The 24,783-nt window shown below is 42.8% G+C and overlaps 1 protein-coding gene across 1 annotated transcript in view; it reads left to right on the forward strand.

Moving 5' to 3' along the window:
- The first annotated feature begins 226 nt into the window (after positions 1–226).
- Positions 227–24,783, forward strand: part of LOC127037560 (sphingosine-1-phosphate transporter SPNS2-like) — a 155,833-nt gene continuing 131,276 nt past the window's right edge. Inside the window, exon 1 of the mRNA XM_050929461.1 lies at positions 227–521. Coding sequence (XP_050785418.1) covers positions 227–521 — 295 coding nt within the window. The remainder of the gene's footprint in view (positions 522–24,783) is intronic.

Raw genomic sequence — 24,783 nt, forward strand, 5'->3', positions numbered from 1 at the left:
CGCCGGGCTCCTGTCAGGCGGGGCCGGCGGGCGGAGGCGGAGCCTGGCTGCGGGGCCGCCCGCTCACGCCCCGCTGTCAGAGGCTGGCGGCGGCCGGTCCCGCAGGCAGGAGGCTGCTGCTGAGCCGGCTGCGGGATGCGGCGCTGAGCCTGCACCGCTGGCGTCTCTGCCCGGCCGCGCTGCGGAGCGAGCGGGCTCCTCCCTGCCCGGCTGCCTCCCGCAGCCCATGATGTGCCTGGAGAGCGGCGGCTCCGCGGCCGGCAGCCCGGGCTGCAGCGGGCGGCTGCGAGCGGGGGACGAGGAGGAAGAGGAGGAAGGCGAGCGGGGCTGCTGCGGCCGGAGCGCCGAGGGCGAGGTGCAGACCCTGTCGGGCAGCATGAACCCCCCGCCCGCGGGCAAGAGCCCCGAGCGCCTGGCCCCCCGCCACAAGCCCCTCAGCCTGGGCAGGGCCCGGGTAGCGGCCGCCGGCATCCTCAGCGTGGGCAACGTGCTCAACTACCTGGACAGGTACACGGTGGCAGGTAAGGGGCAGGGCCTCGGCCCCCCAGCTCGCCACGCGGCTGCCTGGTCCCTCGTGCACCCCTCTGCTTCTCCAGCCTGGCCACCCCCGTGCCCCGGTTCTTCCCCGCTCATGCCTATTTCTCTCTCCCTGTGTGTTCCCATCCTAGCCCTCCGCCCCTTCCATTCACCCCTCTGCTTTTCCATTTGTCCTCCACCCCTTTCCTCCCTCTCTCCAGCTGTTCTGCCTTCCATCCGCTCAGCATCCACCGCAGGCTGTTAGCACAGCTCCTGGAAATGCAGCTCTGGGGCTATATGGCAATATACAAAAGGATAAACTCCCAGGAGATCTGGTTTGTGACCGTCCCTCCTAGCAGGGTTCTGAGAGCACCTGGAAGCAAGGAGCCATTTGTATTGCAAACGTGTGATGCTTGGGGACGCAGGAGGCATGCTTTTCAAAGGGAGGGAATCGATTCTAGTAGGATGCAAACCAGGAATCTCTCCTCCTTGTCTAGTGGATAGGAAGAAAATGCTTATAATACAATTGTCTTCTATACAAAACTCTCTATCCTTTACTAGGCAGGACATGTATAAGCAGTGATTCAGAGAGGTTCATCTCTCCCAGTACAGGTCAGAAGACAAATAGTATGATAAAGAATTAAATCCCAGTTTCATGATGGTTCAGTTATAGTAATTTAGCACTAGGTGAAAGCTGGTCCATATGTTGTAGTTAGCTCCTGTTGTGCTGATTCTCTCTTATTATTGCCTATGCTATCTTAATTGCACATATCTGTAGAAACTAGAAATTACTCTTTCCTTTGGTTTAGTGATAGCATAAATGTTCAGTCATTAAAGAAAGCTGTTGTTCTCCTGACAGTGCGCGCACAGTGTGTAAAACCATGGACTGATGGGGGGAAATGCTGACAAATTCATGAATAACACAAAATGCCCTGGGTGGCAGGTGCAGCTGCTGTCCGACAGATAAAATGCACTTTGAAATGTAGGGCTTGGAATTGCATTTACTTGCCTGTTTCTTTGGAAAAACCACACAGAAGCAAATCACCTATACTTTGTTTTTGGTGGGTCATTGAAAACCTGTAATTTCATGGTGGGAGGAGGAGGGGAAGGCCGCCCTTCTCCTCTTAACCAGAGAGGATTCTTTATGTGCAGAGAATAATTGTGTGCAGAATTCCCTAATAGGTGACACAACAGAACAAGAGACTGGCTTAGGATTTTGCTTGCTTGTAACAGAATGACATGCAGAAGCAGTGATACAGCCACAGTGTATTTTGTAAAGCATGTATTTCCCTGGGATGATAAACATTTCAAAATTGTGCGCTCCTTCAGATACATTTTACATGCTGTATCTCATGAAGGGCAGTCGGCAGTTTGTGCCCAAGCAATCAGTACTACTGTGAAGCCTGGTTTAGGAACAAATATGTCTTAAAATGTTTATTGTATAGCCCCTGGAGGGACTCTTCATTTAGTCTTGTCAGGCAGTAACAGCAGGGAGGAAAATGCTTATTGAACTCTGTAATTAGGTATGTAGTAGGTGTGTTGGTATTAAACTGACACACATACTATCATATTTATTTTAATGTCTTCCATATTGATAATCCTGTCTTCAGAGCTATAAATAAGGTTTGTGCATGTATGAATATCTATATATACTTGCATTCCTAATGTTTAGAAACCTGGATATACAGTAATAAAAAAAAATCTTTGTTTAGACTTCCTTAAAACAGTGTAAGTTTGAAGGAGACTGGGAAAATATGTTGTTGTTTGGATGCAAGATTAATTCAAATTTTACTGTGTGTGTTTAGATAGGGAAGTTAGTTGTTACGCTACCTTGTTTTTTTTAAAAAGAGATTCCCTTCTGTTTGACAATTAATATCCCAATCCTGCAAGACATTGATCATCCTCAGTATCTTGCAGGATCAGGCCAAAAGATATCAGGTTATTCTTATGTCACTGTGATTTCCTGTAATTTCTGTGCACAGAAAATTGAAATCCCTGTGATACAGAAGATGCAGGCTGAAAAGCACTGAGGGTTTTGCTTATTTTGCAGGAAACTAGTTTTCCCTAGGTAGAACTGAAAGGAAAATAAAGGGGGAGCTCGTTATTATATTCACCCATTGGTCACTGTAGATCAGTAAAGAGACATCGATTCTGATTTTTCTGACAGCAGGAAAAAAGGGAAGGGATCCTCTGACAGGGAGAAATTGACTATCTTCATTTGTGGGAAGGCCAGGAAATGTCTGTCCAAACAGAGAATGTAAATGCAAGCTGACCGCTGTATTTGACCCTACGGTTTTCATCATTTCCAGCAGTGACCGCTAGTTTTGAAGGGGCTGAGTGATAACTCAGATGTAAATTTAGCTGTTGTCCTGTACTTGACGTAAACATTTTAGCTTAAGAGACAGATTTTGCTTATCTGAGTTTTGGAGGGTTTTTTAAGATACAAAAATGCAAAAAGTTTCCCTGCTTTTCAGGTGTATTCTAACTTGATAATTGTTTTTCAAAATGACATTTTGCAAATTGCTAATTCAGAACATGGAATATTTTAATTCAATCCAATAAAACAGCTGAGGTAGTAAAAATGGTGTGGCTACTGACTTCAAAAACTATTTTCCATAAGTTATTTTATAAGAAAACCTACATGTTAGTGTGTTAGACCTCTGGTACACACTACATAATAGTGTGACAAATATTTGTATATGAATCCAGTTATTAGGTCAAAAATCAAGTTTGTGTCTCAAGCCAGGTAATAATTAGTGCTTGTAGCTGTTTAACTCTTCAAAGCACTTTATATACATTAATTATTGCAATACGATGAAGAGAGAGTCAAGCATTTCCATTATGGAAGGGAAAACTGAGTCAGAAGCAGAGATTTATTTTAAGCTATAGAGTAGATGTCAGACTAGAATTAGTTTCTGGCTCAGATTGTTCCTCTTTTTACCTAGAAAGAATAATGTAAAATATTTGGCTTTGAAGGAAGACCCTATATTTTCACTTAGTAATCAGATTATCACACCCATTATAGGCTAAGACACATGGTTTAAAGTTTTGCAAATATGTATTTATACAATAAAGAATTGGGTTAATATGTGGAGTATATTTAAAATGTGAATCCCAACATAGTCTGCATATAATTCTAATTGACCACATAGAAATTAAAGAACATGAATTCCATCAATGCAAGGAGATTTTAAGTGAGAGAGAGGACTCTCCATCCCTAGCACTTCTTGCACCTCAAGGCTGTGATGGACTCAACAAAAATTTGTTGTTTTTATTTCCTTGCATTTATGCTGTTCTGCCTAGGCATAGTCAGACTGAGTATGGTGAGTTGAGTTCTTTGGTATTCTTGCATTTTTTGAGGGGGGATGTTGAGTCACACACTCAGTTTCTTCTTGGTTAGTTTTGGTTTCATCGTACCGGTGATGCTGAAATGAGTCAAGATAGCATGTGTTTCTGTGTACTTTGCAGACTCTAGCAGGTCTTTCATGTGGCCAGAGGTAGCAATACCTAGCTCTTAAATAGTGCTTTGTGACTAGGTCTCAAAACATTTTACAAAGGAGGTCAGTATCATTCCCATTTTACGGATGGGGAAACTGAGGCATAGAGGTGAAGTGATTTGCCAAAGGTCACTCAGCAGGTGAGTAGCAGAACCAGGAACAGAATCCAGGTGCCTTGGGTCCCAGTTCAGTGCTCTATTCAGTAAACCGCAGTTTGACACAATATTGCAAACCTTGGGCACTCAAAATTCCCTTTTGAAGTCCATAGGAATTAGTGGTACACTTGTGAGGTGGATCTGGACCACTGCTGTGGAGTGGTGTGTGTGTTTGTTTTTTTCCTGCTGTTTAAGAAAGTTTATCCCAAAAGTTTAAAGGAAACTACTGTACAGGTGATGATGGATCTTCTGTAACGTTCTACACATACACACTAAACCAGGGTTCTAAACCTGGGGGTAACAAATGGGTCTGAAGATCGCAGCCACCTACTCTTTTTCCATAGTGATAAATGGAAGGGGAGGGTCTCAGCTAGATGGGAGGGTGTTTCCTCGGGTGGTTCCTGTTATGAAAAAACTTGATTACCACTGTACTGAACAGTACTGACTTTAAGGGAAATCACTTTCTGAAATTCTGTCTTAAAATATCATGAAGCATACTGACAACCTGGGTTACGGCTGATCCGATGATTTTGCATGAAGTAGAATTTTATTCTTTTAAAAGGTCTGTTGGTGTTGCAGCTGTAAGGAAGGGAAATCATGAGGAAATAAGAGAGAAACTGGTAATTTGAAGCCATGAAAGATCACCTGTGAGTCTGACATCATTGCAGAGTTGCATTCCAAAGGTCTTGGTGATACCTGACTTTATCCTCTTCTTTAGTGAAGTTTCGGGGAAGTCCTGTTACCTTCAGAGTCTTGGAATGCAGCTCTGCCATTAGGTCACAAATGAGCTTTTGTTGTTCCCATTGATGACTATGGCAGTAGTCTTGCTTCATCATAATTGTCATCTCTTACCTCCTCCTAATTAAACAGTAGTACTTTGCATTTCTGTAGTACCTTTCATTTAAGGATAATGTTTTAAAATATTAATTGAATCTCCCAACACCTGTGTGAATTAGGTCACTGTCATTGTCTCCATTACAGACGGGGAAACTGAGTTAAAGAGAGAGTAAGTGGTTTGCCCAAGGTGACACACCTAGTTTGAGGTAGTGCAGTGGTTGTCAAACTTTTTTGATTGGTGACCCCTTTCACACAGCAAGCCTCTGAGTGTGACCCCCCCCCTTATAAATTAAAAACACTTTTTAAATATATTTAACACCATTATAAATGTTGTAGGCAAAGCGGGGTTTGGGGTGGAGGCTGACAGCTCGTGACCTCCCCATGTAATAACCTCACGACCCCCAGTTTGAGAACCCCTGAGGTCGAGGCTGGACTGGAATCCTAGTTCTGACTCTTGCGGTCAACATTCTTTGAAGATTGCATACCTCCATGACACAGTGTGAGCTATAAGTTTAAGTTTGATAGTTCATTTTTTATATCACTTTCTATTATAAAGTCTGACCACATTTTTGTGTTAATTATTTATATAATCCTGAAGTGACGCGGTCTTTCGTTACAACAAACAGCTGCCAACTCCACTCTTGACACTAGTTAAATACATATGTATACATTGCCACTGAAATTTGAAAGTCAGGTTTACTTCAGGACAGCACAAGCTGTGCTAACAAGATTGGAAAGATTCAACATTTTAATTCTTAAATGTCCTTGCATTTGAGAATTAAAGGCCAATCGATCTTTGTCACCTATTCACATTTTCTGTAGTATCTTACTTTGTACATTTCATTCTGAAGGCTCCCAAAGAGCTTTATGCAGTTAACAAACTAATAGATGTAATATTAAAAATAAATCATTTAATCCCTGATTGGAACATCCCTGCAATGAGACTGTGCTCAGTGCTTATAGTATGAGTGAAGAAAGCATAGAGTGGCAGCTTTAGACCTTTATTTTCCACCTTTTGTTGAGCTAAACTCAACATTATTGTAACATAGGTTTGGCTGTGGGAGGAACTGTGTGTTGGAAAGAATAAGGTGCAAATAGCCACATAGCTCTTTGTTCAGACAGCAGTGTGCGTAACTTGTTACCCAACCATACCATGGTGATCATGAGATACACCTGGCAAACATGGCAGGAATGTGCAACAGGACCACAAGGGGAGTGGTTTGATTGGGTAATGGTTGCGACTGAATCAAAATTCAGGAAGCTCTATACAATTAAGTGCATGCCAGCAGCAGTGAGACTATATTGCTACTGCAGACAAGAGCAATAAGAAGCATTCTGCAGCACAAAGACTAGAGATGTGAAGTGGCATCCTGTCCTGCAATGGAAGAGTATTTTTTACACGAGGTGGGCTTTATAAGAACATAAGAATGGCCAAACTGGGTCAGACCAAAGGTCCATCTAGCCTAGTTTCCTGTCTTCTGACAGTGGCCAATGCCAGGTGCTCCAGAGGGAATGAACAGAACAGGTAATCATCAAGTGATCCATTCCCTGTCACCCATTCCCAGTCTCTGGCATATCCAGCTACATTCTATTGCACCAGCTGTAGTGTGAATTGTCAGGATTTGGCCTAGAGCTTTTTACACTTAATGTGAAGTCACGTTAGGTGTTGTGGAAGCATTTTTCTTCGCTATGAATTGTGTTTTCCAGATTCTAACTGCATCTATGTTGTTATAGCCAGTCTTTTTAACTCTCATACATTTTACAATATGCTCATTGATTGGTCAGTTAGCTTCTTTCCCCCTCCCCCCCCCAACGAATTAAAGTATGTACTTTATTGTACTTAATGACTAAAGCCTTTTGTAAAAAGGCTGTTAGATTCTGGTAAATACTTTATAATCTTGTTCCTATGAATACTTTGATATTATAATCAGGCACACAGAATCTGTGCTTATATTCGTCAGTACTGGAAACCGTGTGGGAAAGACTTTTGGGATCAAGAGTGTAGGAACTTTATAACCATACCTTAGGGGAGTGCTGAGATGGACAGGGTTAAACTCCATCAGACAACTTGTGTTTTCGTTATTATACATTTATTTCCTATTATTGCATATAGGCTGCACATCATAGGTAACGATATTGCTTACCACATAGCTTAGCAGTCTGCTGAGTTCAGTAGAAATTGTTAAAGTATGGTGTCTCTTCCCTCTTATGAAAGGTCATAGTTCCTGCTTCAGATCTTTAGAAGTGGTTTTGCCATACTGCTGAGCAACTTGTGATTTAAAGATATTTGTTATCCAGTGTTGGTCTACTGCTTTTACGCGGCATGCTGGGAGTCTAGTGAGCCTAAAACAGTATCGTATGACTCTGTTACAAAGGTACAAATGAGAAGGTAGTACTAGTTTAAAAAAACAACAACCCTCAGACTCGTTTGGGAATGTTGCATTATGGATCTGTACTACCTTAACTTTCCAAAGACCGGGTCTGTTCATCATATTTGACTATAAATGATATACATGCTATATAAATATCCTGTGCTCAAATATCTTGGCAAATTGTTTTTTCCAGTGAGTTTCTAATGTGATGTATACATGTAATGACATTGGAAGATATTTTTAAAAACCTCTTAGTCTGAATTGTAATGTTTCATTTGAAAATACCAGTATCAACAATGGAGATATTTGAATATCTACACTAGGACCATTCATGGTGAGAGATCTAACTACATCTAATGCAACCAGCTATTTCAGTGAATTTGCTGAGAGGAAGGGGGACATTTATTTCTATGCTTCTGGTTCTTACAGCAGCACAAATTTAGGAAAGTTAAAATCTGATGGAGATTGGATGGCTAATGGGATATAGAATATTTTACCTCTTTGGTCACCAGCGCTGGTCTGGAGTGATTTGAAAGTTTTTCCATCTGATCGCTGCGTGATGGCCTATGAGCTGGTGCTCTCATTCCACCTCTCAGCGTTCAGCTATTCATATCACAAAAGCCGTCCCACATTTGGCACTGCTGGGAACTCTCATTAATAGTCCTCAGCTGAGAGTCCAAGGATAGAATGAGCCATAAAGTCCAAACTTACCCTCCTCCTCTATAGAAGTGGTCCGTCCAAGGCAGCAGTGAGCATGTTGGCAGGGTAATGTGAGAAGCTCGTGAAAGGAAGCATGGTCCAGTGGTTCAAACTCTAGTTTGGGCTGTGGGAGACTCAGGCTCAAATCCTGCTCCGCTACAGACATCCTGGGTGACCCTGGGCAAGTCATTTACTCTCTCTGCTGCTGTTCCCCTCTGTAAAATGGTGATACTAGTACAGCACTGCCTCACAGGGTGTAAAGGATAATTACATTAAAGATTGTGAAGCGCTTAGATACTATAGTCTTGAGGACCATGGTAGTAGCTTAGATAGTTACATTGTGTGGCTGCTGCTGCATATGTTGTAATGTAGTGTGGGGGTTTGGAATTAGCTTCAATCATCCTTCTTCGGGGCTCTTAATCTGACAGCTTCTACCATCACTAAATTCACAAAGCAATTTTAAATATAAAAGAAGGGGAAAAAAAAAAAGAAAAGAAGACAAATTGGAATCCAAATCCAGCTGTAGTCTGGAAAAGAGCTAAATTGTGCCTTCTAAAGACCACGTGCACCAGCCTCTGATTGTTGGTGAACAATATTCTTTCCCACAGTCTTTGTATTTCTATAGAAGGAGGCTAGTGACTGTAGTGGCTGAACAGAACAGCAGAGGGAAAAGATGAGGGCAAGCTACAGGGAGGATAGCTGCACTAGCAGCTCAGAGCTTGGCCGACAGAACGAGAGAACCGCATGCGGGAACGATAATCCTTTTAGCCTTGGCATGTGGTGGTGATTTTTTTAAAGGCTGCATTAAACCAAAACTGCTATAATCCGTTTTGCTCTTTGTTCAAGCTTCTGCTAATAATCATGTAATTAAAAGAACACAGTTAACTGCTTACTTTTCTTAGCCTGACTGTTCTTCTTGTTATCCCTATTATAAGTAAATGGTTACCAATAACTATTTATTATGTGAGCACCATTTAATGTACTTGGTGATTGTGCAAAAAATAAGAATCGGTGAAACCATGGAGACCCTACTCAGATAAAACTCTCACTGAAGTCCACAGGAGTTTCCCTGGGTGAGGTCTGCAGAGTTCAGTCCAATACTGTTTAAAGTTAACTCTCCTCTCGTATCCAGCTGGGCATTCCAGGCTCTCCCTGTCTGCCATTGCTATAAGTGGGCGAGCTACACCTATAGGGAAAGTGGGCTGATGAGACAGAGTACTTGCGTGTGGATCTGAAAGGAGGATTTTGCCCATCATAATTCAGAATGGATTTTTAATCCTTCTTTAATTTTTACCAGTCTATTTCACCATTTGTTCCAAAGCTGCAGGAATGAGCTGGGCTATCTCTGTATTTGTTCGCGTAACCCCTTGCTTTGAGTTCACCATGGGGAAGATAGTGCTGTAATGTGGACAGTTGCACAGGGAACTAGCAGCTGGCCAGGCTCTTCTTGTTCATATTTCCTGAATAAGGCATCTAATTTCAAAACATCAGTGCTATAACAGGACATCCAGTTCCCAAACATGAAATCTCCATACAGGTACATAACCCTCCCTTGTTACATCTGAGCTGTGTTTGGGTGTTCTGTTTAGGATACTTAGGTTTGAAAAGTTCCATTTTAGGCCTGCCAGCCTTGATCAGGCAAGTTTAGATAACTTGGTCTTACATGGGTTGACCAAGTCCTGTAGTTATTTAATCTCCATCAGTTGAACAGGTATTTGTAAGAAATGCCAGGCAAGGGATGCTGTTAGCTAGCTCTGTTTTAAACTCTCCGTGGCCAGGACTGTGTTGTATCCTGTTCCATTCCTAGCACGTTGCCAGTGCTAAACAAATAATAATTAGCATGGCATTGCAATGCTGTTAACAGCGCTACCTGTGGAAATACAACACAAACGCCCTAAAGCTCTTTGATGCATTCCCCCCACACCCCTTTGCTTTTAGGCTGTTAACTTTCTAATACTGCCACAGCCACCTCACTAATTTTAATGCATTTATAAATATTCTTGATTTTTTTTCCTAGCAGCCAACACTGCTGACTAATGTTCAGGGTAATCTTATATACGTATGCAGGAACGTCACAGAGTCATCTCTCAGATGCTACTTATGGCCCTCAGCTGTAGTGTTTAGATTTGAACTGTGTTCCACTGAGAACTGAACAACAAGTTTCCTGATTATTCCATTCTTGGTCTCTGTCAGATTTCCATGATTGCAGGATGGGAAAGCGGAAAGAATGTGTTGTTGCAACATCGTAAGATTGAAGACAAAGAGAGAAATTAAGACAGAGAGAAATTGTTCCATCTAAATATTGGCCATGAGTCCTGTTTCAGCAAAACACTTAAACTTGCATTTAATTTTAAGCATGTGAATAGTCCCTTTGACTTCAATAGGACTACCAGGTGCGTAAAGTTAAGTGTGTTGCTGAATTGAGGTCATAGTGAATAGTGTAAGAGTTAACAAAAATGTTGTCATTACTAAAATCTCATGTTTAGTTTTTCTATTTTGACTGAATTCTTGCTCCGCAAGGTTTTTAAACAAAATAACCATTTTCACATTGCAAATCTTAACATCTGAAATGACTTATATTTTCAGTGTGAAATGATTTTTGTCCAAAATAAATTGGCTCTGATTTTCTTCTAACTGGTGTAAATTAAAAATAACCATTGAAGGCAACTCGAATATTAAAATTGGTCTAAATGGGAGGAGAATTGCGCCCACTATGTTTAGACTTTGTGTCTGTTATCATAATACCCTGATTTCCCTGATGCACAAAACACACCCCTGAATTGGATGCTCCTTTTCAGAGGGTATAAACACTGATTATATTCTAGTAATGAGAAATGTCTGACAATGCCCTTATTTTAAACTCAGAGATAGAACATATTCAAATCGCTTCTTTACCTTGCCTCTCCTTTCACATGGTAAAGGAAATCCTAAATTGCTCGTTGCGAGCTATTTATTTTGGATACTCTTGCTAGCATGCAGCACATATTGGGCTTTTGCTAATCAACTTTCTGCCATGCTGCTTATGATGCTTAAAGTCAGAAAAATAAGTGTTATTGCAAGGCACAGAATTATTGTGATCCTCTTTTGTATAAGAGAAGCCAAACTGTAATATTTGCATCTGCACCTGTGTACAAGGTCCATAAATAGTTACGGTCCTACCAGGAAGGAATTTCCAAATCATCAATCCGACCTGTCAGAGTGATGGATAACAATAATTCCTGTACTGAAGCCAAAATCAGACTGAAGGGCATATGGCATAGTAGTAAGGACTGCATGATCTGGGACTAGTAAAATAAAACATGCACTTGCACCAACACAATACGTTATTATCCCCCACACTTGTGTGGAGTAGTTGGCATTTTGGGTATGGGTACCTGTAATTCATCTACCATCTCTGTTAATTTAATTTTAAATTTTTGTATTTATTCAGGCACCAGATATTCATGAGACATTTGTAACAGTTCCCTAGCACTTAGAGTACTGTAGAATGCCAGCTCTGTGGAGTGCTTTGAAGTGTACAGCAGAAATGAAAAAGCAATAAAATAAATGAGATTACTTCTCTCGCCTATTTCATTATAGCTGTGCCTTAGTAGCACCACTGTAGTTCAGGGTTGTGCACCATTTCCATCATAAAACCTGTATTTATGGAGGCTTTTAATTCGCACATTTTATTCCTCAGCAGGCTGGAACTTGGCATAGGTGAACATCCTCTTGCACAGTGGTTCTCAGATTTCTGTACTGGTGACCCCTTTCATATAGCAAGCCTCTGAATGCGACCCCCCCGCCTTATAAATTAAAAACACTTTTTTATATATTCAACACCATTATAAATGATGGAGGCAAAGCGGGGTTTGGGGTGGAGGCTAATAGCTTGCAACCCCCCATGTAATAACTTTGCGACCCTCTGAGGGGTCCTGACCCCCAGTTAGAGATCCCTTGCTCTAGCAACAAAGAGTCCTGTGGCACCTTGTAGACTAACAGATGTATTGGAGCATAAGCTTTTGTGGGTGAATACCCACTTTGTCTGTTAGTCTATAAGGTGCCACAGGACTCTTTGTTGCTTTTTACAGATCCAGACTAACATGGCTACCCCTCTGATACTTGCTCTAGCAGTTGGTTCATGGGCTTAGGGACAGTGATCAGTTCTGGGATCTGGAGTACAGTTTTTCAACAAGCTTTGGAGCAGACTCTTGAAGTCAAGAGGAATCTTTTTTAAAATCAAGCTCTGAGCTCATGGGAACTGGTCATACTAGCGAGGTGGGGAGTCTTCCTTGGCCAAAGAATAAATCTTAATGTCTCTGTCGATATCGCATGTGGACTGAAAGAGTTTTACATCCAAGGCAGGCAAACAGCCATACTTCTGGGTGCTTATTCCCAACGAAAGCCTACCTATGATACAGTGACCTTGCAAGGGCTGCGTAGTCTCTCAGGCCCTGACTGAGTAAAGTACTTCAGCACATACTTAAGTGCTTTGCTAAACAAGGAGAGTTTTACTCACATGCTTAAAGTTAAACGTGTAAATGCTTTGCTGAATCAGGCCCTCATTTGGCAACTGTTCATATCTTAATGTTTTTTCTAATCATGATTAAGCTAATTAAATAATTGGCTTTAAACTGTAGCTGTGTGATATTGTGCTGGTAGCTGGGGATATGGATAATAGCCTGGGGGAAAGGAGAGGCAAGCAGCTTCTATTTTACACTGAATGTTTTCACTTTTTAAAATTTGCCTTTACAATTTAAAACTGACTCTTCATCATTAATACTTAGCACTTTCAAATAGTGCTTTTCTTTATATCGTCAGAGCATGGTGCCAATGTCAACTAATCATTTCTTACATCCCCGTGAGCTGCTCTCCCCATTTACTTGCCTGCAGCAAATGAGGGGTAGAGCCAAGATTAGGAGCCAGGTGCTCAGGTAATATTCTGATGAGGACTGTATGAGTCCATAGATAAAGTTTTCTTGGCCCTCAGGTGCATCCACTAAATCCTGATGTATCTGATTAATTAAACTTCCTTGTTACAGTTGGTAGATCATTATAAAATATTTGTTTTTTCCTATACACAATTATAAAATTATTGATTTTTAAACCTTACAATGTGGTGGACCGAATGCCCTGGAGATTGACCAAGCAGAAGACCCATCAAACATGCCTGGCATTTGCAATGGAGCTACAAGCTTCTTCATTCCTTCTCCCCTTTGTGTGTTCCACCCCTGAGCTGGAGAGGCCATTTACACCAGTGTTAACTCTAGCTGTACCTGTGATAGCAATGGTGGGTACAATGGTGAATGTAGACAAAGCCTAGCAATGAGAAGAGTTCAGTCTCCATAGCCCTTTACTTTCTGGTCTCTCTGCAGAGCCTGACAAAAGTACCAAGTAGCATCAGCTGTGATGTGGACATCAGTTCACTAGGCACTGGACTGAGATAATTTAACTGTTAATTTTATTAATCACCATTTTGGCCATGAATTCTTACTTACAGGGACACTTGTCAAATGCTCTGTATATTAAAAAACCCCAAACTTTCCATTGTTTGTATGAGCTTTGCTATAACAGTTCTTTCTATACTGACTTCTTTAATGGCAACTCAGTTTTGCCACTTTTTGTGGGAGGACTGTCAAAATGTTTTCCCTGCATTAAGACCCTAGTGTATTTACTTCCTTGTTTGTCATCCTCATTGTGAATGATATTCCCTGTAATACATTTGCAGCTTCCTGTCCTGGAAATAGAATGTGTTGACTCTAGTTGCCTCTGTGAGCTGTCCAGCTTCGAGGCAGCAGACCTAGAAGTTGTGTTGTAATCATGCAGAAAGTTTCTATTTTTAAAAATACCTTTGTGAAAGTGTGGTGGTTTTAAAATATAATTATATCCATTTCTTATAATTATATACTTTAGATATTAATATATATAATTTAGAATGTATAATTTAGACTTGGATAGGGGGAGTGTCTTGACAATTTTAAAATAGTTTTAAAAAATATGCCTAACCTACTTAGCAACAACAACTTTCTTCCTTAGAGATATTCCTGGGTTTAATGCTGGATGGTATTATCTTGGGTGGAACTTCTGTATATGTATATTTGGGCAGGTACCTCTGTATGTGTGTATATATAAGTATCCCAAATAATCCATCCCAGTTTGCCAGGAGATGTAGTGCCTGCAGGGCGGGGGTGCTCTGCACAGGGTTAGTTGGTCCTCTGTAGACCTTCAGCAAAACAAGACATTGCCAATGAAAGTGCTAAGGCCATGTCTAAAGTCCTGATGCTGTAAACAGTTATACACATACATAACTCTACACATATGGGTAATACTCTACACACATGTAAGTATATGCAGGATCCTTAGTAGGCTGATTTAAAGGACATAACACTAATAAGAGGAAATGCAGCACTTCCTCTCTTTTGTAGCAACATCCTCAGGATCCAGTCTTTGGGTAATTCACGATGGCCATTTTGAACCTGCAAGTCTTAAGGATTAGATGGGATGTGTGTGGGGGACGGACGGACTGCGGAATCTCATTGTTTTGTTTTCGTTTTTTAAGACAAAAGACCAGTTTCCCTTTAAAATTGGGAGCATGTCTGTGCAACTGAAATTGCTGTGCAGCATGTGGTTTGCTGAGCAGAAGGCAAGTCATTTTTTGCCTAGCAAATTATCATGCCATGTCGGCTGTGGGGTACCCCTTGTAATTTTGCTGTGACTGTTGCTCAGAATCCCTGCTGCTGAAGCTGCATGTGCATGCTTCACGTTCAGCATGGGTGCTTATAGGGCACTTGTTTTTTAATTTTTTTTTATTTAATTACACAGCTGCCAGATTTTAAAGTAAACAGTGGCCCAAGCATCAGTGGAAAAGAGTTGAGTTCCCTGTTAGGAAGTTGGCCCCCTAGAAATTACATATAGATTTCATCATCTGCACCTGCTACTGATCTGGTCTCATGTGCCAGCAGCCCCCACTGGTAAGTGTCCTCCCTGTTTCTCTTCTCTCTGCCTCATTTGAGACACATTGTGTTTTCTTTCAAGTTTCCCACTGGTGTGATGCTTGTTTTGGTCCACAAACATTAATGATATTTTGTCCAATTCCTGGCTGAGGAATCTTGCTAGTGAATGTGCTGAGAGCTGCAGAGGGCAACAGTACATGGTTTATATTAGATCTGTAGCTAAAGAAAGGCCCATCCCACTAGGAGTGGAAGAGTCAGATAATTGTGCAAGGGGATCAGGTGGCTCGTGGAACTGGCAGTAGGAGATGAAACACTAAAGATTCTTAGTTCAGTCCGGTCCCAGGTTGGTAACAGCCAGTGTTGCTGCATTCTATTCTTTATTGGTTCTTATACCATGGTCATCGCTGTAGTATCTAATGTCCTTATAGACAGAGACCACCAAACTCATTTCACCTAGGCTGTGAATTCATTACGGAAAGCTGAAACTGCTGCCTCAGTTGGTACTAATTGGTGAACTTATTGATCTTGGAGACATACCTTTCAAATGTCCCTCATTGCAAGGGATTTCTTTCATTTTAGTCCCAAAGTTCCTTATGTTCCTTGCAGATTTGGTGTCTTCTCACTTCTGTTGAAAATTATTTACATTAGCCCCAAAACATTGTGAAAATTAAGTTATAAGGGCAACTGGACAAATCCCACAGTACTTTAAGTTTACTGCATGAATGATTGTTTTGTGCCCCATAGTTTGGGTCTTTGTTTTAGGTGGCATTTTCTCATTTGAGTCTTGGCAGGTTGCTCAGAAGGGCCAAAGCTTCAATGGGCCAGGGAGGTTGACCTACTCTTCAATCTTGGAGGGCTGTCTTCTCTGGTCAGAGTTGACGCATGCTGATCGAGCAGTGTAGGGGAAGCTTGTATGTGCTACCGCTCTTGCTGTATTTCTTTGTGGATAAATTAAGAACTTTGTTTTCTTAGACTACCAGAAAATCACCTTCACCGTTACTAAATTAACTTACAGAACGCCTTGTTCAGACACTAGAAAAATATCCAGCCAGATGTCCAAATCAGCATCAGTAGAGGATTTGTGTGGCAGCTGGTGCTTGAGAGACCCAGTGCGTATACAACCACTCTGAGTGATAGAACTGGCACGAGAGCACCCCACCTCACCTCCGCACGAGGGCATTTTGCACATCTGCTGGGAAAGCCCAGTATTTCCCAATATTACATCTAGCAAATGAGCCTCTGATCTCGGTCGTCCAGGTTTCAGTTTCTGTGCTGCTCACATGAACTGTTCCACTGATTACTGGCACTAACAAGAATAGTTGCTAGGAAGCTTTAATGTGGATGTGAGTAGTTCCTTTAGTGCAGTCCATCAGGCTTTCGTTGAGAGGAAGACAGGGATTCTATCTCTTGTCATGTCCCTTCCTGTCCTCCACTGGGAAAAACCCTTAAGAAGGCAAGATATTCTCTGCACATGCCACAGCCACCATCCCTCTTAGCTCGTGTGTTGACAGAGGCCATATAGGGTTACTTGATCACGCAGTTTTCTCTTTGTAGCATGACTCTGGACTTTGGCGGTCAGTATTTTAAATGACATGTGGAGATAATTTCACACAGCCCAAATAATGAGAGCAGATTATGGGGGAGGTTGGTTCAGAATAGTTGTTCTCTGCCCAATTTCACAGAATCTTTAACAACGCAACAACAAACAAACAGAATCCCTTTAAAAAAAATCTTAAAAATAGAGATGGGGTTAAAAGTAGACTGTGTCTAATTCTGTTATCATTGTGGTCCTAATTTGATTCTCCTGGTGACTTGAATTCCTCACAGATTGCTGGTTTGTCTGCAGATCTGTAATTCCCACACACTGTAATTTTGCCCTTGGAAATGTTGGCCATGGGTAGCTGTCTCTTTCTGAGTTGGAGCTTTGCTCACTCTCTACTCTCAGCATGCATTTTCACAGCTAGTTTCAAAGCCGAGATTCTTGCCTCTCTGAAGGAATCGTAAAGCCCTTAGAGGCAGCGCATTAGATGGCCCTGTGGTCTGACCTTGTCCCCCTCTTACTGAGGACTGTGTTCTGATGTATGTTTTTAGCAAAAAAAAGGAGATTGGCTGGCCGGCCAGTTGGTTTTTCACAGGAAGAATGCGATGTCTCCTCATAGAATTTCAGACTCCATTGCAAGTGAATGCAAAAGCTGGCAGGGTTAGATAGCCTGGGGCTAGGCTGAGTGGTTTTATAACACTGAGGCACACACTGCTATCAGTGTGAGCCTGCATTGATGCCCGATTGGCTTGACTTTGTGTATTTTTTGGTCCTCACTTTACCCTAACTGACCATGGCCAGATTCTGTTGCATATGAGTTAGCCTGTTGGACTCCATGAGCCAGAGGCACCTTGTGATTGTGGTTCCTTTTTCTCTCTAAGGCCTTGTCTAGCTGAGGAAAATAGGTCTGTTTTCTAATCTAGACGTAGCTGAAGGTTTTGTCCACACTGTGACTGTGGACAGGTGAGAGGAGGATGCCTGTAGTGGGGAACGAGCTGTAGCAAAATGTCCTGGAGTAACAGAGAGAAGCCGAGGAGACAGTGCCTTGAGATGTAGGGGTGCCTCTGAACAGAGGCCCTTTCAGAGAATGACCAGGGTAGTAAAACAGAAAACATGAGACAGCTACAAAAGGGTGTTCTGCTTCCTCATTCTCAGAACAGTGGGACTGTGTGTATGTTGTAGGCAGCCTTCCTTGTGTCTATCAAATATAAAATAGGCCAGCTCTGTGCATGTGTATATGGAGAATAGAACTGAAAAGATCTCTGTAATGGAGCTGCCCATGGCTTCTGTCTCAAGGTGCTTTCTTGACCATCTATTACACAGGCTGCTGTCACAAAATCCACAGTCCAGTGTTTCTGTAGCATTCGTGGGGTCTGAAGGGGAGAGAAATGTCCTAGGAGCAAGATGGGAGGGTTCAGATTATAGGCCCTACCAGCCAGAGCTAGGGAGGTCCCTGTGGCATTGGTGGGGTGTGGCAGGAGGGGGGAAATCTTAAGAGCTAAGTTGCTGGGTGGTAGAGTGAGTACATGCTGTGCTGTGAACATGGAAGGGGCTTGGAGCTCTCGCTGACTACAAAGAGGAAAACCGTATTGTGTCCTTAGACAGTGATACAGCGTTCCCGCAGAAGTGAATGCCAAAGAAGCAGGCTTGTCTACTCCAGGGGATTCCAAAGTGTGAGATCCAAGAAGCTATTACAGAGAACTATGAGATTTCCCATACTGGCAGTAAAACAAACAGGAAAACAAATGCTCTCCCATGTGGTCTTTATTTAGAATAGGCCCCCGTTCTCTGGACTTGTGGGCAGCTGGCAGCATTGATCCAGGCTGTGGGTTCTTAGGGTTAGGTTGTGCACTGCTCTTTTATTCCCAGCAGCCACTAGCTTCTTTTGAACTTTTTTATTAAATCTCTCTCTGCAAATTAACTGTGTCTGTGTCGTACCTGGGGAATAACTATATCTGAGTCGCACTTTGGGCTTCAGATAGTATCATATCCCCTACCTTAGGTAATGTTTTTAACTGTTATGCCAGTAATCAACGAAATAAACTTGTGTTCTTGCTTGGAGGACACAGATGAAGATGTGCCAAAACCAGAAGGTGGATCTGAAACCTCTGAACTTTGACACTTGAGATGAAATGGAAACTTTATCCAAAGAACTCCTTGTTTTGGTTTTAAAATACCAAAATTCTGCTGTGCAAAACTGAAACCTCACTTTGTTTATGGGTCAGGTTTGAGTCTGCGTGGTTATTCGTGTTCCCTTTTTTGGCTACATCTACACTGTATAAACAGTCAAGGCGTTAGCCATCACAGCGAATCAATAGTTGAGAAGTGGTGGGCCAGGTGGTGGTGATTATTTCTGCCAACTACAGAGCTTTTAACAGAAACAACCCATTTATTTTTTCAGAAACAGCCCAGAGAACTGATTAAAGCCTAGATAAAGCGCTTGGCAGATCTGAAGTTGCTTCTTGAAGCTGCTTACGCTCTGTTCTAAAAGGCTCAATCCTGTGTCTGCTGTTAGCGAGCTCTGGGTTCTTCAGCAGTTGGGTGCTTTGCACATGATGGCTCAAATGGTCCATAGAGGTGATGGAGTTTGGACAAGCCACACAGTATTTGGATGTGTTCCACCCAAATCTCCGGAGACTTAGCTGAATTTCTTGGGTCTAGAAATTGTCTAGAAGTATTATGAGGACACACTTTCTTGTGAGAGATTTCCACTGCATCAGCTGGGTTGCAAACCCAAAAAGGGCCTTTTTTGTGCTAATGCAATATTTCCACTCCTAACCAGAATTTGGAAGTGCAGGGGTGGGTGAAAATTAGAAGCATGTGGGACAAAATTAATGACATTATTCAGATGGTCAAAATTTTGGAATTTAGTGTGAGTTCAAGGTGGATGTCTGTCTTGATTCTCATCTTATATAGACTGATTTCCTTTTCCTGCTTATGACTGGGGCTATCAGAACAAATTCACCTTCCTACAACATTTGGAAACAGAATGGCTGTGCTGTGGTGAGCCCTGGATGCGACACACATTTTTCAGTATGAAAAATGTGTGTAGCAGACACTGACTGCCACGGAGGGTCACGATTACTATTAATTGCATTAAGGTAGCTCCTGGGAATCCAATCAAGGGTCAGGGCCCTGTTGTGCTAGGTGCTGTACTAGCTAATAGTAAAAGAAGAATTGACTTTCAGATGCTTCAATTCTTGACTGGGGCACTGGTCATCCATGCTGTTGTTTCTCAATCTAATATATCCATTGAGTTCTCGCTCTGTAAAATGTTTGTATAGTTTTGCAGCCTTGCCCTGGGCAGCACTGAGCAGTTGACAACTTCATTTCAGGACAGGTATAAACTGACCACTGCTGCCCTACCCTTCTGCTCTAATAGGGCTCTTCATTGCTTAATATGCGGCGCGAGGAAGGCTATGGTTAAGCAGTGTGCAATATGCGTACTCGAGCAGCAGTAGCCTCTGCTACTCTGCATTGCTGAAAAGCGTTGGATGCAGAAACTAGGCAAAAGGATTGTTTCTTTAATCAAACAAAGGGACAGTGGTTAAATAGACTCAGCCATTTAGTTTGTTGATACTCTACAGGTGTTTGTTTCCAATTCACTCCAGTGCATTAGCAAGAGAGTTGCTACCATTGTTTAGGCTGGATTTTTGTTTTTGGATTAAAAGTTTTGGAAGGTGAAATCTATCAATATTTTCATAAAACTTTAATCAAGAAGATCCTTATGGCTTGGAAAGAAAAAGTGAATTGGCCAAATTCTGCTGTGGTTTAGCTTAGTGTGACTCCACTAGAGTTGCACTGGATTTCTACCATGCAACTGGGATCAGAATTTGGCCTGTTATATTCCTTTTTGTAATGGGCAAAGCAGATCAGGAATGAAGGCAGGGTTTAAACTAAGCTTCAGATACTCTCAGAGCCATGTTGTTGTTTATAGAGCCCTAGACAGCATTGAGGTTGGGGCCCCATGGCACTAGGTCTGTATTCTGAAACTCCCCGCATTTGTTACAGACAATGATGGGGAAAAGTCGCTGGAGAGTCCAGTGATATTTTAACTTATTGGCTACATGTCTCATCTGGATAGTCAAGCTTGGGGTTTGAGCACAGGATTGGGAGGCAGGAGCTGCCTGTGTTCTATGACTGACTTTACTGTGGACTAGCTCTCTGCCCTGGGACTGGTCACTTTAGCCTCGCTGGATACGTCTGCTCTGCAGTGTAAGACCAGGGTTAGAATTCAGACTCAAGCCTGACCTCCTTATGTCTACACACAAATCGCACTCACCCATAGTTCCAGGATCCCATGGGAGTGGAGGGTCCGAGTCTTGAGTCAAGGCAGGGTCCCGGGGTTCAAGCCCTATTGCTTTGCAGCATAGATGCAGCCCTGCTGGACTTGTGCACTGGGAGTCCACCAAAAGTATCCCATAGTACCATGAGCCGACTTTGTCCTGTGGACAGTCAATTTTGGAGGAGAGTCAAGTTTTCCGAAAGGGCTAGTGTAGCCACATTTTGAGAGGGTATTAGAATATAGGAGTGGTTGGACCTCAGGTTCACATAATGCAGTGTAAATACTGGAGCCCCAGGTTCAACAATTCCTTGTCTGGGGTTGCACATGAGAGTAGATGCTCAAGCCCTAGGTTAACAAACCCAGGGTCTGCTCACCCTGTGCTGACATTGCAGTGTAGACAAGACCCTCTGAGTCTATTTCTCCATCTGTTGAGTGCAGATGATGCCTAGCACTTATATAGCACGTTGCAAATATCAAGTAATTAAGGCTCACGATATTCCTCTGAGGTAGCCGGATGTTTATTTTTATTATTTCCTGTCTGCTGCTGGAAATGTATGATATTTGAAGGACAACTAGCAGCAAAGATGGGATGTAGATTGTAAAGAATCTGTTGCATGGTGGCTGACATGGCTTTTTGAGAAGGAAGACACCCTTCTATCAACCTACCCTGGTTGTTTCCATTGCCTCGAAAACACTGCCATTCCCATGGCTTGATCCCATTTGGGGAGCTATTTCTGGTATGCCTGTGCACTAAGCACATGCATATGAATGTAGCCTCAATTTGTGAATGAGTTCATTTGCATGTTTAATTTCTCATCACACCTCACATCCGTGGCTGATATCACTGTGGATTAAAACATGAAGCTTCCCCAGCATTATGCCTGCAAGTTGTGTGTTGTGTGTTTTTTGTTTTTTGTTTTTTTAAAGGCATTTTTCTTAAAAACAAGTTGATGGATGGCACAGGAGTGCCAGCACTTGAATTACATCCTCTGTCAGAAAGTATCAGTCAGCATCAAGGAACTGGAGGGAGAAATCACAGAAACTGATGCAGCTAGAGCATGTAAAAGGCAAAGAGCCTTCTTGTGCATATGTGTAACTGGAAGGAATAATGAAGACCCCAGCAGTTGGGTTTCTCTCTGCTGAAATAAAATCTATGTTGTTGTGCATGATGGTTCGCTGTAATCGCAGGGATTACTACAGGGCAGGTGCCTTTAGCCCTGTTTTGGAAGTGGAGAAGCAAGCACAAGATCTGATTTCTTTGAGTACATCTACACTGCAGCTGGGAGTGTGACTGCTTCCTAGTGTGAGCAGACGGACATGCAAGCTCTGCTCAAGCTAGTGTGCTAAAAATAGCAGTGTAGCTGGGGGAATCAGGGGCAGCAGCTTGGGCTTGCTGCCTGAATACAAACCTGCCTGAATCCCCTGGGTACACACCTGAGCAACTAGCCTAAGCAGACACCTGTGCTATCCCCAGCTGCACTTCTGTTTTTAGCATACTAGCTCAATCAGAGTCTGTCTACTGGTGCTGAGGAGCACACGCCCAGCTGCAGTGTGGATGTATTCTTTGTGCTTTACCCCAGTATGGGTCAGGTGATGTCAGTGGAGTTATGATTTGTATTGGTTTCAGAGAGAAGAGAATCGGAGCTAGGGTAAGTTGCAGTATTGAGACCACGGACTACAATGCCGACCAATGTTATCTCATTGTTTCCTTGTGCTCCCATGGTCAGTCCATCTTTCTGTCTACCCATTCTCTCTTGTCTTCTATTTAGGTTGTAAGAACTTTGGAGCAGTGATTGCTGTCTTGTTCTCAGTTTGTACAGCACCTGGCACCATAGAGACAGGGGCTTCTAGGTGCTACCTCCATGCAGATAACAATCATAATGATATTGCCAACCCCAGGTAGCCAGACATCCTGGGTCAGGCCTGCAACGAATCATGAGATTTACAAGTAAATGGGGTTCTTATTATATGCCTTCTGGGTTTGGGGTATTTCGGGGACATGTTTTCAACCTTTTCTCCACAATTATGAGGGCTAGAAACCTAGGATGTTTTTTTTTTAATGGAGGCTGAGATTCTCCCGTAAACACTTAACATCAGGAGCTGGGGCTTTAAGAAAACACCAGATATCAAGAGACTGTCAATAAAATCACAAGAGCTGAACATTTGCGGGTTGAGGCAGCATCTACATTCTGATTAGGGCTGACCCTGAAGCCAGACAAGTGTCTGCTTGTGGCGCCAGAGAGAGCTGTACCAGTGCCTTAATGCCGAGCCTGGACCAATCAGTGCCTCCTGTTTCCACAGTTGAACTAGAGGGGAGACACCTCATGGCCACATCTCCCCTTTGACTTCTCAAGAGCTAGTTTGTGCAGATCATAAGATCATCCCTGAGATGTCTGTTCAGTTTTCCTAATGTCTAGTAAAGAAATTAAATGTTCAGAACAAGCCAACACGAATGTAACGTTAACGGGCGAGCTGTAAATTGGCCAAAGAAAAACAGTTCAGAGCTCCATCAGCCAATAGGTCCTTAACTTGCCCCTTTCTTGCTAAAATACCATTGTTTAATATAGAAGTTCCTCTGCTGATCACCTCAGCCCCCAGAAAATGTTCAGAGGTCTCACTACAGTTGCACATGCCACTGGAGGAGAGGAAATATTGCAGGGAGCAATTTTCTTTACAAAGGAAATGAATGGAGCACAAAATATAGTTTCAGAACTAACAAGCAAATATGATGAGGCCTGGTAGGCAAATGCCACTTGTTTTTGTGTTTTTAAGCTATTTCTTCTTTGTTCTTTGCCCCCCCACTCTTCTGTTGTATGCTTAGCTTAATGGAGATGCGTTATGCCCTTGACACACACACAGGATCCTCAGGTCTGTCACTGCTTTAAGCAATGCCTGCAGCTCTAGCTCTGGCATAGACCTCAGATGACTTGCCTGAAGTGCCCCCCCACACCACAGTAAAAGCCAGTGTTTAAAAAAAAACAAAACAAAACCCACCACCCCCCAACCTGGAAAAGTCATGCAAAAACAGAGGGAAAGATGAGTGCCACCTATTTTTGATAACTCTCCATTTCTAGTACCGCATAGGTAGGGCCCTACCAAATTCATGGCTGTGAAAAACGCATCACGGACTGTGAAATCTGGTCTGTTGTGTGCTTTTACCCTATACTATACAGATTTCATGGGGAAGACCAGCATTTCTCACATTGTGGGTCCTGACCCAAACGAGAATTTCAGGGGGATCTCATGGTTATTTTAATGGGGTCACAGTATTGCCACCTTTTACTTCCGCGCTGTCTTCAGAGCTGGGCGGCTGGAGAGCAGCCGCTGTTGGCCAGGCGCCCAGCTCTGAAGGCAGCGCCCCACCAATAAGGGTGGCAGTACCATACCTTGCCACCCTCACTTCTGTGTTGCTGCCTTGAGAGCTTGGGGACTGGAGAGAGGCGACTGCTGACAGAGGGCCCAAATCTGCAGGCAGCTGTGCAGAAGTATGGGTGGCAATACCATACTGTGCCATCTGTAGTTGAGCGCTGCTGCTGGTGGGAGCTCTGCCTTCAGAGCAGGTGCCACTCCCCAGGAACCCAGCTCTCAAGGCAGCGCCGCCACCAGCAGCAGCACAGAAGTAAGGGTAGCAGTACCACAACGTGTCCTACAGTAACCTTGCGACTCCCCTCATGCTGCTTCTTTGGGTCAGGGCCCCTACAACTACAACACTTTTTTAAAATGTCTATGACTGTGAAATTGACCAAAGTGGACTGTGAATTTGGTAGGGCCCTACTCATAGGCATCCTTGTCATCTCTGAAGATATGACAGTTGTACTGCTTCACCCATAAGAACAAGATATGGCAGTTCCATGTAGTCCCTCCCGCAAAGAGAGAAATTAATGGCCTGCCTTGGACTCCAGATTGTCAAACATCATTGCAAGAAATTTCTCTTGGCCTCATTTTCACCT

Source organism: Gopherus flavomarginatus, chromosome 19 (genome assembly GCF_025201925.1).
Source record: "Gopherus flavomarginatus isolate rGopFla2 chromosome 19, rGopFla2.mat.asm, whole genome shotgun sequence".
Lineage (NCBI taxonomy): Eukaryota > Metazoa > Chordata > Testudines > Testudinidae > Gopherus > Gopherus flavomarginatus.